Raw genomic sequence first — 18,194 nt, forward strand, 5'->3', positions numbered from 1 at the left:
GATGAGAGTATTTCAACATCACATGGACAGTTCGTAGAGCTACATGCCGCATGTGGATCAGCATTATCCTGTCGAAAAATAGCACCATGGTACTGTCGCATGAGAGACAACACATGAGGACACAGTGGAATAGTGGTACTTCCCCCTTCCCCCCTGCCCCCCCCCCCCCAGGTTGCCACCACACTCCCTAACAACAGCTATTCGGGGTAATGCACAGCCAGGATTCATCGCTGAACATAATGCAATGCCAGTTGTCAGTAACACATGCTTCCTGATCACAGTAACACACCAAACAGAGCCATTTGTGATAGCGGTGTTGATGGCAGCCTATTCAAAGGGCAGTAATTTCATAGTCTGGCAGCTGCTAGTCTCCAACCAATGGTGTGGGATGACACAGAATGTTGCAGGAAGTCCGTTACTCATTCTCATATGGTAAGCACAGAAGTGCAGTGGATGATGAACCTCCCTTGTGGTGGTCGGATTCGGCCAGCTGGAACCTTGATGACAAGTATGCCTGCCCTCATTTTCCCATACCGTCTAATATCAGGCCGTTGTCACACTGACATGCCCCACAAATCTGAATATTGCAAGATTCAATCACTTGGCTAAATGCAGACCCACAATGAGAACCCTTTGAAACTCTGTCTTGTGCTGATAACACTGTCTCTTCATACAGATCACCCAACATTTGATTTTGTTCATTCTCCTTAAATACCTTAGCAGGCCATACAACAATACTAAATATGAACAACATTAATCCATTCAGGTCACCATTCTACATGCCACAGAACTGTCTAATCATATACACACATGCCAATTGTGTGTACATATACAAAGTTATACTGACATTCTACCATGTCTCCTGAGTGCTTCCCTTTACTGTCAGACAGTGTAGTTACATACTCAGTATCATCAAAGTTATCACAGCTTATCTATAAACATTTGCTTGACACATACAAAGGTTGAAACCTTCATTCCAACTAGGAAATTTAATTCATTTGTACACAGTGTGTCAGTGTTAAGAAAATTCAAACTTTGGTGATAGTGTAAGGACCTGTGAATTGGCATTTGGAATGTCCACTATTCCTTCAATATTTTTACTTTTGATGTACTTTTGTGAACAGGTTTCAAGCTTTGTTTGCAGTACACATCATTGGTATCAACAAGAGTAATCATAGATCTTTGGCAAACTTACTTTTTCTCTATAACTTTCCATGAGCCATAAGGATCAATCCTTGGAGCAGGACCTATAGGAGCAGACATCTTGGGCTTCTCCTTGGCCTCTTCTTTTTCTTTCCTCCCATAAATTTCCTTCATTTTCTCACGCTGTATGCGTGCTTGTTTTTCTTCACTTATTTGTTTTTCTTCTTCTTTCTTCTTCATTTCATCTGTTGCTTTCTTTCTCTTTGCTGCCTTTTCAGCTCTCTTGGCCTCTTCTTTTTGCTCTGCTAATGAAACATAGCCATCTTCTGGTGGTTCCCACACTGATTCTAAATAAAGAGAACACTATATTAGCACATAAACTTATACTCAGTGAAAGATAACACTGTAAGAAAAATAGCACTGTAAGAATTGCAACAACGTTGAACAACTGCGAGACACTCTGAACAGGTCATGTAGAGATTTAAGAGTTGTGAAGACTTGTCAGTCACTTGAGTAAATCCATAGCTGACACCAGAGACAGTAGAAGATAATATTAACTAGCTCAGTTTACTGTCTGTGGGTTTTTGCTTTCTATTATGTTTTACATGAATTTCAGAGTTACTACTCCATCACTTTTGTCTTACTGATTTTGTTCTAGGAACTCCTTTTCGTAATTGTCAAGCAGTTATATATGTGTGACTTTGATTTAGATTGAACTCAGGCCTAGTCATTGAGTGGTAAAGCATGAGCCTGGAAACAAAGATATCGTGGGCTTAAATCCTGATCAACAACAGGAAATTTTCAGTCTGCCTTTAATCTAGCAATCTCCACTCAGTGATGTGAAGGCTTTTCAGGAATGAAATGTGGTTAAAGTTCCAAGTTAAATTGTAGATCCCCTTTCTCCAGGTGAATAAATGCGATAGATTCCGGACAAGCAAGTTGCCAAAGTGGTGTCCAACTGGAAGACTTGCACTTACCCACTGATCCACACACCATTATCAGTTAAGCAGAACAGATAAGAACAAATGCATCATCAAAAAACAAGAAGCTCATAACGTAAAGCTTGTAAAATTATAAAAATTGAACTACCTTTGAAATACAAATACGTTACAACAAATCAATATATACAACAGTTCACTGATTATTACTTACAATAGACGGACTGCAAAGAAAGTTGTTTAGTAACTGATGAAATATACAGAAATACGAAATTAGTAAAAATATTTTATTTTTTTGACACACCCAAAATTTTTTTTTTATATAACTTGTTTCTACCATCTCAAATGGTCATCACAAGATCACAAAAACTATTCTAACAGTTATAGCAGTCATGATCCCATAGTTTATAAAACAGTTAAGATGCATCATTACACAAGAACCAGTGAGACAATTCGCAAATGAAAAATTAAAACATAATAATTTCCTCGTGGGATGAAAGAGTATTGGTAATGCTTGAATTACATTCTGAGCAGTTTCTAAAAGAATAAAATAGTATTATAAAGCCCTGGAAACTACAGAGAAAACAAAAGATGGGAAATATTATGTGGTTCGTGGCACTAGCTACTTTTGCTTCATAGTTTTCCAGCATCAGAGATTACATCTATTAGAGTGTTAAAGCTAAAACTCAACAGGAAATCTAACAGACACTCAGTACACGGAAGGAACACCTCAGTTCCTAGATGGATAAGGTATAGCAACTCAACTTGGCAAAAATCTAAGGTACCTAAATTCTGATGCAAAAGGGGAAATTAACTAACTTCCAGGATTAAATCATGAAGCAAACAGAGAGAGAATCTCTAAGATACAAAAAGCCTACAGAATCACATGGAGCAGATCAAATTTAAAAAAATTGCTGGGATTCAAAACTATGATTAGAACACTACAATACAGTAATGAAAACCATAATTATATACATCAACATTGAACAGTGGAAAATCCAGGATGGAATGTAACAATATTATGAGAAGGAAAGTTGCTAGTCACCCACCATACAGCGTTCCCGGGATTGGAATGACTCCTTACACTCTCCCTTAAAACCCACATTCTTTCGTCTTTCCCTCTCCTTCCCTCTTTCGTGATGAAGCAACCGTGGGTTGCGAAAGCTTGAATTTTGTGTGTCTATCAATATGCCAGCGCTTTCATTTGGTAAGTCACATCATCTTTGTTTATATGAGAGAGAGAGAGAGAGTGTGTGTGTGGGGGGGGGGGGGGGGGGGGGTGCAAGTGCGCACGCGTATGTGTGTCTATTGCTGACAAAGGCCTTAATGTCCAAAAGCTTTAATTGTGAGAGTCTTTTTGTTGTGCCTATCTGTGACTCAGATTCTCCGCTATATGGTGAGTAGCAACTTTCCTTCTCATAATATTGATACATCAAAAGTGTTAATAACTGGAGGCATATCACTAATTCATGACATCAAAGAGTGAGAAAGAGAAATGCTAAAGAAAAGTTTGAGTCCAGTTTCCTTAAGCACAATTTTAATCAAAAAGCAGTCTCGAGCATTATATCAGCACAGTGGGAAAAAACTTTGACACTTTCAGGAATGAATGATAACAATTTTACAATGAAATATGATAGGATGAATGAAAGATTTCTTTATCTAGGTTTCTCATTTAAGGTTAATAACAACTGACTGCTTGAAACTGAACAATATCTTCAGGAAATTGGTATCACAAATGATACAGTATAGGATAGAGATGCAATGAGAACACTTGTGGGAATCATCGACTTGCAAAGCAAGAACTGGAAGCAACAGAATCTGGACAAAAGAATGGAAGAGAAACTTCATTGAGAAGATGAATAGATCTTAGGAGGAAAAAAAAATAAAGCAAATTCATCAGCTAAATAAGTTCAGTTGGGCTCTTCAGTTAGGTATAATGATGGGAAAAAAAGTGTTCCTAAATTACATTTAATTTGCAAATTAGAGCAACACTTATTCATTTGTTTAACTTATATAATACAAGCAATAAATGTATATTATAAAATAGTAATTGAAATGTTGTTGACCATGTCTTTAAATTGGAATGAAAACCTTTTCACACATATGAAGTGATCATACCTCCACTTTCTGTATTCCAGTAGTATGTATGGCCTTCATCTGATTTGGCTTCCCACCACACTTTTTTCTCCTCCTTTTTTTCTGTTTCAGCAGTTTCTGCAGATTCTTTCACCCTAACGGCAATATCTACCAATTCTTTTTCTTCCGAGGTGCCACCTTCCTCTAGATTTTTCTGCATTGCTTTCTCTTTAATAATTTTTGATGTGTAATCTGCTTCAGCTTCCACATCCTTCAGATACGCTTTCATTGCAGCCTGTAGCAAAATTTTACCAATGCATTTGTTACAACTCTGAGTGATTTTCAGTTTAGACATACTATCAACTTAAGGAGAGAAGTGAACGTCACTGGTATTTTGCTGGAAGAGAAAGGTCTTAATTGGTGATTTCCCCACACATATTAACAGAACAGCATCTACACACACACACACACACACACACACACACACACACACACACACACACAACAATAACGAGATTCCCTAATGCAAGTCAGATAAACTGTACAGTTACCTTCCTCACCACTGGACTGAGGATGAAAGGGAGGGGCCATAATGTGCCAGATGCCACTCTTTGTACAAAAATCTTCAAAATATTGAAACACAAACTGTGGGCCATTGTTAGTTGCAAGCATATATGACAGTCCTTCTAGGAACAAAAAAACATTGAGAGGGTTGTGGCTGTAGCTGCTGTGCATATGGACAGGTAAAGAAAAAAAAAAAAAAAAAAAAAAAAAAACATAAGTAAATTTTGAGAAAGCATCAACTACTACAAGCCAAAAGGTTTTAAGGAATGGACCTATAACATCAGCATTAATATGCTCCCAAGGGGTGCTGGGGCCGACAGATGGGGAAAGAGAGGCCCGTGGCGGCACCCGATGGGTGGCGCTCTGAGAGAAGGCTTACACAATACATGTGATGTTACTGTAAACACCCAACCAAAACACATTGCGGTGGGCCAAAAATTTTGTTCAAGAAACTCCCCAATGGTCCAGGTGGAGAAAGCGCATGACACCCCACCACAATGTGGATAGGATCACAACCGTGTGCACTGACTCTTCAGTAGCCAACAGTAACACACTATCGAAAATGAGGCAGTAATGGTGAGCACAATAATCACACAAGGCTTAGCTTGATGGTTTATCTGGTCAGCCGTGATGGACATTTGTAAAACAACCAGACACAGGACAGGATCGGCCACGACAGCCACCATCCATGGGGTTTCAGACTTCAATGTCTAAATGGAGAACCTACAATTTATCCTGATCAAATGCTGGATCAGGGCCAAATGGCAACTGAGAAAGAGCATTTGGATTAGCATGTTGGGCAGTGGGTTGGAAATGAATCTCATAGTTATAGCATGACAAAAACAGAGCCCAGCATTGTTGGCAATGGACTGCTTTGTCCAATAAAGATGCCAAAGGGTGGAAAAGAGAAACAAGAGTGACAAAACGAAATTTAGAACCATATATGAATATATGAAATTTTTTTGAGTGTGGCTTCTTTTTGTATCTGTGAGTAGCACTGTTGCTCCTGAATGAGAGTTTTGGAAGTGTATACAATAGGATGTTTGGAACAGTCCACATATTTGTGCATAACAATGGCCCCAAGGCCATACTGAGAGGCATTGGTGAATGAACTAAGATGTTGGCCTGCTTGGAAGGTAACTAAGCATGGTGCAAAGTGTAATTTTGACTTCAGTAGCATAAAAGCACACTCACAGGTGGGCAATGAGTGAAAAGGAACACCTTTCCATAAGAGAGCACGAAGTGGTTGAACCACTGTGACTGCAAAAGGAAGAAATTTATGGTAGTAAGAAATCCTTCCAAAAGAAAGGCCGGCAATTCTTTGGCAGTGGTAGAACACAGCAAAACTGCAATGCTTCAACTTTGAATTTCACCTTCCTCTACCTAGCACAAATATTTCTCTCATTTCTTGATTAAGAAAGCAGTTTATATCTGGCACAGCATGAAATTCATTAGCAGCTGCTGAATTTCTGCTGTTGTCTTTATATGTTATTCTAGTACACGAGAATGTACCATTAAGTTATAATTTAAATTTATTACTCTCACAATATCTGTGTGACATGGTGTATGGCAGAAAATGAACACATTACACTTTGAATGACCTGTTAATATAAATTGTGGCTGCTTATATATTATGATACTGATGAGTAAGTGAAACAAATAATTTTACTATACCTCTTCCATCTTTTTCATCTCATTGTCAATGTTTTTATTACTCTCATATTCCTCTCGGCTCTTCTTACTAATTTCTGAGATGCGTTTGGCAACATTCTCCTTGTGTCTGGAACCACCCTCATGGAATTCAATGCTCTAGAAATAAACAGTTACAAGTTACAGGGTTCCAAACAAATATTAAAAAGTTGGTAGGAACTGGCATATTTCCAAAAATTTTAGGCTCTGAACTGTTCATTTTAGCATAATACAGATGAATATTAAAATGAAATACAGAAGGACTATTTGTTTGGAATACACAAGAAATTGCTAATGGAATAGGGAATACTGTAGGAAAAGATTTCAATTAATTGTGCACAAATTAGTTCAATGCAACTTTAATTTATTCTATTAGTTAGCAAGAATCAACAACACACTTTACTCTTTCTCGTGTTAACTCTGGTACTTTTAGCAAAGATTAATGCTGTGGAGGATTTGTGCCATTCCAATGTAAAATTATATTTCTGTTGGTGTGATGATTTGCTACACATTTCAACTCATGTAGACATATGGATAGCTTATAGGCAGGAGCAAATACATTGCAGAACTATATACTAATTGAGTAATGCAAACATAGAACCACTCAGGCCACTTAAAACCAAAGACATTATAAGCATCCATATACAACAATGTGTTGGTTAATATGTTGCATCTGTCAGTTTCTGATAATTTGATATTCAAAGGTATGGTGTGTATAAATAGAAGACACATTTCTATGGCAAAAAGTTACTTTCAAATTTTTGTGAACCAAAAATCCAGAATTATCCTCCATTTCCCTCACTACTTTGTGTGAGAGTCAAATGGCTAAGTTATGAGTGATTTGGCATGTGTGTAGGTACGTAAATAACAATTTTCTCCTTAACAGTTGCTGCACACCATGACAGCAATGGCTTAGTAACTACTTCAATGCCTGTGCTATTTGGGTTCTCCAGTTCCAGCACCTGCTCAACTGAATTGAGCATCTCTCTCTCTCTCTCTCTCTCTCTCTCTCTCTCTCTCTCTCTCTCTAAATCTACACCTCTTCTTCCCCAACATTCCCTTCCTTGCCACTTACATCCCATATTGCCAGCATTGCCACCAGCTTTAATGTGTGTGGCATCCACATTCCCAAGTTACAAAAAAACTTTTCACATTTTATATTGTTTTTCCTCCCACATAGCCTCAGATTTTTCAGACAGGTTCATTAACACAGACAGCAAACTACCACCATTTTTAAAAGAAAAGAGTGCAGAAAAAAGAATGGCTTTCTTGAAGGAGTGCTTCTAGAGTTTACCTAGGATGGTTTAAGGAGGCCTCAGAAATAGCACATCTGAATGCATATGCACCCAGATCTGAATTTTTAATTAAAAATAAGTACAGGGCTATTACAAATGATTGAAGCGATTTCATAAATTCACTGTAGCTCCATTCATTGACACACTACAGATACGTAGAAAAACTCATAAAGTTTTGTTCGGCTGAAGCCGCACTTCAGGTTTCTGCCGTCAGAGCGCTCGAGAGCGCAGTGAGCCAAAATGGCGACAGGAGCCGAGAAAGCGTATGTCGTGCTTGAAATGCACTCACATAAGTCAGTCATAACAGTGCAACGACACTTCACGACGAAGTTCAACAAGGATCCACCAACTGCTAACTCCATTCGGCGATGGTATGCGCAGTTTAAAGCTTCTGGATGCCTCTGTAAGGGGAAATCAACGGGTCGGCCTGCAGTGAGTGAAGAAACGGTTGAACGCGTGCGGGCAAGTTTCACGCGTAGCCCGCGGAAAATTGGCACATGCCACAACTGGAGACCGACAGCGCCGAATTCATCTTTCAACAGGATGGTGCTCCACCGCACTTCCATCATGATGTTCGGCATTTCTTAAACAGGAGATTGGAAAACCGATGGATCGGTCGTGGTGGAGATCATGATGGCCTCCATGCTCTCCCGACTTAACCCCATGCGATTTCTTTCTGTGAGGTTATGTGAAAGATTCAGTGTTTAAACCTCCTCTACCAAGAAATGTGCCAGAACTGCGAGCTCGCATCAATGATGCTTTCAAACTCATTGATGGGGACATGCTGCGCCGAGTGTGGGAGGAACTTGATTATCGGCTTGACGTCTGCCGAATCACTAAAGGGGCACATATCGAACATTTGTGAATGCCTAAAAAAACTTTTTGAGTTTTTGTATGTGTGTGCAAAGCATTTTGAAAATATCTCAAATAATAAAGTTATTGTAGAGCTGTGAAATCGCTTCAATCATTTGTAATAACCCTGTATATTGCATCTTGAACAACTGATTATTTGTCAGGTAGAAACCCTCAGTCACGTTGAACAAGTCATGTAATAAATTGGCCAAAATAAGTGTGTGTGTGTGCATGTATGTTAAACCCCCAAAGCTCTCCTCCCTCCCCAAGCCTCCTTCTCAATACTCTGCAGACCACTGGAAATCACTACATACATCAAACAACTACCTATGAACAGACAGTGTGAATTAAGGCCCAAACACCACAAGCTGCTTCTTGGAGCACTGCACTGAGAGGGGTGCCAGAGGTGTCACAGATGTATGATTTCTATACAGGGTGTGACACAATTAATAACGACTGCCTGGGGTGCCAGACTGAAGTGGGCACTAGGGGAGCCCATATGCAGTATTTGAATTCAGTGCACATCACGACTAATAGCAAAAACTTACATAGGTGAAAGAGTATAAGAGAAAAAGGGGGGAGGAGGGACACCAAATAAAAGTTGATTATGTAGAAAAACGCTCTCAAGCCAGCCCTGGCAATGGAGGGAAAAGTAAATCTGCATTCTCAGTGCAATTTAGTGGAGCGTGCCACATCTTTAGTTACGAACCAGACAGTGCAACTCATACATACTGTTCAGCCAATCAGTGTGCCTGACAGAATCATTTCAAGCTTAGACCATGTGGGCATTGTCACTTTAATACAAAAAAGGTGAGTCACTATATGAAGTTGTCCACTGAATTGGTGTGCACCACATCAACATCATTTGGACGTTCAGCCACTATCATGAGAAACAGAACATTGAAGATTCACTTCACACTGATCACCCAGATGATGACTGAAACCTACAAATTATGGCTTGTAAGCCCCACGAGGAACTTGAAATCTAATGGGTTCACCACGGAGGTGTGTCCATCATATTTTGGATGGGTATGATGCACAAATGTCGGACACATGTCTTCACTTTCAAGCACAATTTTGAAGACTGTGCGACATTGTGAAGGGATCCTGGAACACATTGTGTTGCCCTAGAGTAAACATTTTGGTGACAGATCCATCTTTCAAGATGATAATGGCTGAGCACACTGGGCCCTTCTCATGGAAACCTCCCTCCTCTCGAGTTATCAGTCTTCTGACTGGTCTGATGTGGTCCACCAAGAATTCCTCTCCTGTGCCAACCTCTTCATCTTAGAGTAGCACTTGGAACTATTTGCTAGCTGCATTCCAATCTCTGTCTTCCGCTACAGTTTTTATCCTCACAGCTCCCTCTAGTACCATGGAAGTCATTCCTTGACGTTGTAACAGATGTCCTATTATCCCGTCCCTTCTTCATGTCAGTGTTTACCATATATTCCTTTCCTCTCCAATTCTGCACAAAACCTCCTCATTCCTTACCTTATTAGTCCACCTAATTTTCAACAGTTGTCTGTTGCACCATATCTCAAATGCTTCAAATTTCTTCCATTCTGGTTTCCCCACAGTCCATGTTTCACTACCATACAATGTTGTGCTCCAAACATACATTCTCAGAAATTTCTTCCTCAAATTATGGCCTATGTTTGATACTAGTAGACTTCTCTTGTCCAGGAATGCCATTTTCTCCAATGCTAGTCTGCTTTTGGTGTCCTCCTTGCTCTGTCCGTCATTGGTTATTTTGCTGCCTAGGTAATAGAATTCCTTAACTTCATCTACTTCATTACCACCAATCCTGATATTAAGTTTTGTGCTGTTCTCATTTCTGCTACTTCTCATTACTCTATTCTTTCTTTGACTTACTCTCAATCCACATTCTGTACTCATTAGACTGTCCATTCCTTTCAGCAGATCATGTAATTGTAATTCTTCTCCACTTTTGCTTAGTACTGCAATGTCATCAGCGAATTGTATCATTGACATCCTCTCACTTTTACTTTAATTCCACTCCTGAATCTTTCTTTTATTTCCCTCATTGATTCTTCAGTGTATAGACTGAGCAGTAGGAGCGAAAGAGTACATCCCTTTCTTACATTCTTTTTAATCTGAGCACTTCATTCTTGATCTTCCATTATTATAATTCCCCTTGGCTCTTGCACATTTTGTGTAATACCCATCTCTCCCTTGAGTTTACCCCTAATTTCCTTGCACAATTTGACATTGTCGAATGTGACGAACGCTTTTTCAACACCAGCAAATCCTATGACCACATCTTGATTTCTTTTTAGTCTTGCTTACATTGTCAATCACAATGTCAGAACTGTCTCTCTGGTGCCTTTACCTTTCCTAAAGCCAAACTGATCATCATCTAACACATCCTCAATTTTCTTTTCCATTCTTCTGTATATTATTCTTCCCAGCAACTTGGATGCACGAGCTGTTAAGCTGATTGTACAATAACTCTCAGACTTGCCGGCTGTCAGCTCTTGCTGTCTTCGGAATTGTGTGGATGACATTTTTCTGAAATTCAGATTATAGATCACCAGACTCATACATTCTACATGCCAATGTGAATAGTCATTTTGCTGCCTCTTCTCCCAATGATTTTAGACATTCTGGTGGAATTTTATCTATCACTTATGCCTTATTTCATCTTATGTCTTTCAAATCCCTTTTAAATTCTGATTCTAATACTGGATCCCCTATCTCTTCTCAATCAACTCCTACTTCTTCTTCTTCTATCCCATCAGACAAATCTTCCTGCTCACAGAGGCCTTCAATATACTTTTTCCACCCATCCATTCTCTCCTCTGCATTTAACAGTGGAAATCCATTGCACTCTTACAAGTTACACCCTCGCTTTTAATTTCACCGAAGGTTGTTTTGACTTTCCTAAATGTTGATCAGTCCTTCCGACATTCATTTCTTTTTTGATTTCTTCACATTTTACATGCTTCCCTGCACTTCCTGTTTCAGTAACTTGTATTTCTATATTCCTGAATTTCTGTAACCATTTTTGTACATCCTTCTTTCATCAACCAAGTGAAGTAGTTCTTCTGTTACCCATGGAATATTCACAGTTAATTTCTTTGTATCTATGTTTTTCTTTTCAACTTCTGTCATTGCCTGTTTTAGAGATGTCCATTCCTCTTCAATTGTACTTCCTACTGAGCTATTACTTACTGCAGTATCTATAGCCTTAGAGAACTTCAAACATATCTTTTCATTTCATAGTATTTTTGTATCCCACTTCTTTGCATATTGATTCTTCCTGAGTTATCTCTTACACTTCAGCCTACTCTTCATCACAACTACATTGTGATCTGAGTCTATATCTGCTCCTGGGGGTGCCTCACAATCCAATGTATGATTTCAAAATCTCTGTCTGATCATGATGTAATCTAACTGAAATCTTCCCGTATCTCCCGAATTTTCCAAGTATACCACCTCCTCTTGTGATTCTTGAACAGAGTATTCACAATTACTAGCTGAAACTTATTGCAGAACCCAATTAGTCTTTCTCTTCTCTCATTCTTAGTTCCTAGCCCATATTCTCCTGTAACCCTTTTTTCTATTCCTTCCCCTACAACTGCATTCCAGTTCCCTAAGACTATTAGATTTTCATCTCCCTTTACTACTGCTACTCGTTCACTATCCTGCTATCTCTTTACCTTTAGCTTGCAATGGCAGAAAGTGCAACTGAACTATTGTTGTTGGTGACAGTTTGCTGTTGATTTCAACAAGAACAACTGTACCATTGGACTGTTCACAGCAGCACTCTCTCTGCCATACCTTCACATTCACTACCCCTGTTACACAGTTTTCTGCTGTCGTTGATATTACTCTATACTCATCTGACCAGAAATCCTTGTTTTCTCTCCATTTCACTTCACTGATCTCAACGACATCTAGATTGAGCCTTTGCATTTCCCTTTTCCAATTTTCTAGCTTCCCTACCACGTTCAAGCTTCTGACATTCCATGCCCCAACTCATATAATGTTATCCTTTCATTGGTTATTCAATCTTTTTCTCACAGTCACCTTACCCTTGGCAGCCCCTCCTGGAGATCCAAATGGGAAACTATCCTGGAATCTTTTTGGTTGGGCTTGGATTGTTTGGGGGAAGAGACCAAACTGTAAGGTCATCGGTCTTATCGGATTAGGGTAGGATAGGAAAGGAAGTCAATCGTGCCCTTTCAAAGGAATCATCACGGCATTTGCCTGGAGTGATTTAGGAAAATAATGGAAAACCTAAATCAGAATGGCTGGATGCGGGATTGAACCGTCATCCTCCCAAATGCGATTCCAGTGTGCTAACCACAGCACCACCTTGCTCGGTCCGGAATCTTTTGCCAATGGAGAGATCATCATGACATTTTTTTGAATTACAGACCACATGTCCTGTGGACACACATTTTGTGTCTTTGATGCAGTGGTTTCCATTGCCTTCTGCATCCTCATGCACCCCAAAAGCAAGAGAGTGCCCTGAATCTCTGTCTGCGCCTCCACTCTCTTTGACATGTGACTTCTTATGCTGGAAGTCTTTTGCTGCCAATGCTGATTATCGTTCAAAATTTAAGCGGAGGTGGAATTTGAACCCAGGACCTAGTGACGTTTTGATTACTAACTAAAGACGCTACCCCTACATGGGGACAAGGATAAGATACATGGAATGTCCTCCAATAGTTGCTGATCTGCTTGGGACCAGTTTAAACTTGTAATGTGTATTGTAAGACACCTCTACATGCTAGATGAAGAAGCTATTCATCAGATAGTGGGACATATGTGAGCAGCAATATATTGATCAACTTATGGACTGAATACCAAGAAGGATTTAAGCATGTTACAATGGATTGGTTGGAACAACATGGAATTGAATGTTAGTCAACAGCAGATGCTGATTTCATGGTATGCAAAAAATGTGTACTTCCAAATAGATGGCCTTGATTTTGGTTATTGTATTGCTTTTATTTGTCAGTAATTTTTTTATATTTATTTTTATTTTCATAACAATTATTCTCTCATTCTTCACTCCCCTTGACTCTAAGACTTCACATGTTTGCAGACATGCAGGTGATGTACAACTGTTCATGAGCAGTGTATATTATTATAGAAAAACATCTGTTACAAAAAGCATTATCTGCAACTTTGAAACAACATTCCACTTATCTCTTCCTGCAAGCTTATCATCCATTTTTGCAACAATATAAGTCTGTTTACAAAAAACTTAGGTAATTTTCATGCAGTTAATAGGAAATTTGAATCTTGAATCTAGCAGATCAGTACTTAATGGGATGAAAGGCAAATCAAGCACATTTTGAAGTTTCTTTTCAGCATATATCAAGTATTTCAATGGACACCAAGTATTTTATTTTACATCTGACACAAGCTTTTTGAAGTCTTTTACACAATCTTACAGAACTCAACTCTAAACTACATGAAAATTACTTTTATGTCTTATATTTTCATTGTGTAAATAATAATGCAACTGAAACTGATTTTATTATCAGCTAAAAGTACCAATAAGGTATAAATGACTGTTCTATCCTCTGGCTTTTGATAGTCTCAAACAAATATGAATTTCAAGATTTATGAAGAGCAGTTTGCAAGATAAGTGGTCTATCCACTTTATGTGGTTTTATTACTCCTCAATTTGGACAATCACTTTTAGAAAATAATTCCATGTGACAACAGTAAGTGAAAGTAAGCACCACAGTTTTGGAGTCAACATAATAGGATATATTTCTAAGTATGAAACATTCCAAACTGAGCTCCTTGATTAGTTTGTTTCTTTGTTTGTTTGTTTGTTTGGCTGTCATCAGCGCCCAAACTCATAGAAACAGGAACACATGCGGTGAAGGGACGAAGACGGACAGCAAACAAGGAGAATGGCTAAAAGACAAAGGCCTGACGCAGTTCCAAATCCTCACATACAGAGGCAAAACAAGAGGAGAAGAAACGCACTAAAAAAGAAAAGGAAACACAAGGAAAAGAGAACATAAATCGAAGGGAAACAAGTAGGTAATCGTGACTGGCGGACCTCTTACCTAAAGCCTGGGTAAGCCAGTCACCCAGCAGCACATTTAAATCCTCTCCCTAAAATCCGAGGCAACATATTGGACAGGACACAAAACCATAAGACTTTAACCACAGTCATTGCGTCATCTTGAAAAATAGAGGGCAGATCCGGTGGCAAGGAAACCACTGCCCTCTGGTCAGAGAATAAAGGACAGTCAAGTAAAATGTGGTGGACAGTAATCTGGATGCCACAAGCACTGCAGATTGGGGGGTCCTCCCACCGGAGTAAAAAACCATGCGTTAAGGGACTGTGCCTGATGCGGAGGCGAGTGAGAAGAACCTCATCCCACCTGCATGACTGGTAGGACGTACGCCATGGCTGCCTGGTGGCCTTGACCAGACGCAGCTTATTTTCACCGACTGCCAGCCACTCCTCTTCCCATTGACGCATAACACGAAAATGCAAAAGGGAGGTAACAGCATGGAGGGGGACGGCACATTCAACAACATGCATCTTTGGCAGCCACATCTGCCAGTTCGTTTCCCCTAATACCAACGTGCCCCGGCACCCAGCAGAAAGAAATCTCCTTCCCCTGCCGTTGCAAGTGGAGTAGGGCATCATGGATGTTCTGGATGACCGTATCCACTGGGTACAAGTGTTGTATGGTCTGAAGGGCACTCAGGAGTCAGAACAGATGAGAAACTTAAGATTTCTGCTCCAATGCCTGCAAGATCGCAAACAATTCGGCATCGAAGATGGTAAACGCCGCAGGAAGCTGTAACTTGACCACTCAATCAGGGAAAACAACAGCACAACCAACAGAGTCCCCCTGTTTAGAGCCATCCGTAAATACTGGTACATGGTCCAGATGCCGGTTTAAAACATCGTAAAATAAGGACGTAAAAACAAACAGGAGTGCAGCTCCTCCGGTACTCTGACAAGTCTAAAAGGACGCTGGGCCTCTGGAGCAACCAGGGAGGCAGGCGGGTAAAACCCTGGAGTTGGGGTGCCACACGCTCCATACCAAGGGACTCAAGCAAATGCTTAGTACGAATCCCAAATGGTCTCGTTGCCCTGGGATGACTGGAAAAGAGATGTTCCATAGGCGGTCGGACAATGGTAAGGTACGCAGGGGAGGTAGGACAGACAAGGAATTGACACACTCGTCGCACCATGAGGAGTTTCCGCCGGATGGCGAGCGGCGGTTCCCCTGCCTCAGCACATAGGAGTTTGTTTGTGTTGATACCATATTGACTTATTAACCCATTGTTTCCTTGATTAGTAGTTTAAATGCAGAAAATAAATACTGAAGTCTCCCCAAAAACCATTCAACTTAGTACCCACTAACCTGTACTCCATGTGATTGGCATTTTTTTTAAATACAGAAACCATCCCTCCCTTTTCATTTATATCTACAATAGCATGATATTAGCTTATGCCCCTCAACATGTAAATATTCAGTATCAGTGATTCCAAAATACTTGCCTAATAAGCATAACACTAACACTGGTATTCCACTTCTCTTTCATTTTCCTGTATTGGTACTACAAGTTTAACACATTAGTTTATGAAGCTTCATACTAAGTACACAAAAGGTGACAAATACCGGATAGGCAACAATAAGTCAGACAGTACAATGGTAAATTAAGGCAACTACGTGTATTAAAATTGCCTGATACTGACAACCACACCACTTATTTACTTATTTTTCTCTCTCTTTTCTCCAGCTTGCAACTGAAAAATTCACTTGGTAAATTGTGGTTTTTATTGATGAACTCTGTGTCAAGAAAATGCCATTATTTGCTAACGTCAAAAATTTAATGGAATTGTTACAGGAAACAATATTTTTAAATAATTACAAAATTTGATCTTTGCTTTCAGACAAAGGAAAAAATATATATCACAAAATAGTATGACAATTCCATACTTACAGGTTTGTTATCTGCAATCCAGCATTTACAAAATTTACAGAATTTCTTTGCTTGTGATTTCCAGTAATCAGCCCTAAAATAAAGAAGAAATGACATACAGAAAATGAAGATGCAAAAAATAATGTAGCACATAAGCACAAGAATTAAATTTTATAAGAAGTGAAAAATATAGCATTTCATATGAGTACTTATATCCCATAAAAAAATGTTACACCTTTCCTCTCTGAACTGAAACTTGGTTTCTGCATTGAACATCATTTCAAATGAGTGCTTACACTCAGACAACTATCCTTTCCGCCCTTATAGTGATTACATAATTTTAAAATGTCCTTATTATTACCATCCCTTCCATTTCATCTGCTTCCCTTTCTCTCTGTCTTTACAACCCATCACATAGTATATTACTATCCAAACAGTGTGTGTGGCCCATGTACATTTTTATTCCTCCCTAAGATTTTTCATTTCCATATACCAACAGAATAATTGATCGAACACTGATCATACATGCCCCTAGTGGAGCAATGCATGATGGAAGGATCCTCCACGGTATTCCATTTTCAAATGTTCCTTCACTTACAAAGAAGCGGATGCACAGGCCCAATTCATTTTCCCCCAACACTGCAAAGATGAGTGACATATATGCTGCTGTCAGTGGTATTGAGAAACAGCTAAAATCACTAAAACAGGCCTCCAGGACTTCATGGGATACCTGTCATGTTCTATACAGAATCTGCAGCTGAGTTAGCTTCCACTTAAACCATAATACACTACAGAGCACTGGAACAAAAATCTGTGCCCAGTCACTGGGCACACCTGTCTAAAAGAATGACAGCAGACGTGATCAACAAAACTACTACCCAGTCCCTTTTATGTCCGTTTGTTATAGTATCTTAAAACATGTGCTGTACTCAAATAAATTATATGTTTTGAAGAGATATACCAAACAGTACAGATCCTAAAAACATTGATTATGTGAACCTCAGCTTGCTCTTTTCTCATGTGACATCCTGAAAGCCATGAGTCAAGGCAGTCAAGTAGAAGCTATATTTCTTGACTGTCAAAAAGCATTGGACTCAGTATGACACTACACATGTTGTTGAAGGTATGTAGGGGGTAACAAATGAAATTTGAGACTAGATTGAGGATTTCTTATAGGGAGGATGCAGCAGGTTACCTTGGAGGAAGTCATTGACAGATGTAGAAGTGCTTCCCACAGTAGTGTGTTGGGACCCTTGTTATTGATGCTGTATGTGAATCACCTTGCAGACAATACTAATAGTAACCTCAGACTTTTCACAGCCGAAGCAGTTATTAATAGTGAAGTACTTGATTTGATTTGATTTATTATTGGTCCTGTAGATCATACAATTTGTACAGCAAAGCACATCATGATACAGGACAAGTCAATTTGAAAAATTATGTTAAGATGGTATATGACGAGAGATGACAGTAGTGGTACATAACTCACATAGCAGAATACACGTAGGATATATAGACAAAACATAAAAAAGATGGTGTGTGATGAGAGATGATGGTGGTGCATACTGCACATAGCAGAATATATATAAGAGATACAGACAGAATACGAGTAACAAGCAATAATTAAATTATCTTACTAAGTAGAAATGTCTACAAGTGAATATACAGCTTATTACAAGTAATTAAAATATTGTGG

At 39.2% G+C, this 18,194-nt stretch overlaps 1 protein-coding gene across 2 annotated transcripts in view; it reads right to left on the reverse strand.

Moving 5' to 3' along the window:
* Window positions 1-18,194, reverse strand: part of LOC126092624 (WW domain-binding protein 4) — a 102,492-nt gene that overhangs the window by 8,885 nt on the left and 75,413 nt on the right. For both annotated transcript variants that reach the window (XM_049908343.1, XM_049908342.1), the window contains exons 2-5: window positions 16,520-16,592; window positions 6,396-6,530; window positions 4,200-4,452; window positions 1,196-1,490 (exon numbers count right to left, since the gene is read on the reverse strand). In XM_049908343.1, the coding sequence (XP_049764300.1) occupies window positions 1,196-1,490; window positions 4,200-4,452; window positions 6,396-6,530; window positions 16,520-16,592 (756 nt within the window). The remainder of the gene's footprint in view (window positions 1-1,195; window positions 1,491-4,199; window positions 4,453-6,395; window positions 6,531-16,519; window positions 16,593-18,194) is intronic.

This window comes from Schistocerca cancellata, chromosome 7, assembly GCF_023864275.1.
Source record: "Schistocerca cancellata isolate TAMUIC-IGC-003103 chromosome 7, iqSchCanc2.1, whole genome shotgun sequence".
NCBI lineage: Eukaryota > Metazoa > Arthropoda > Insecta > Orthoptera > Acrididae > Schistocerca > Schistocerca cancellata.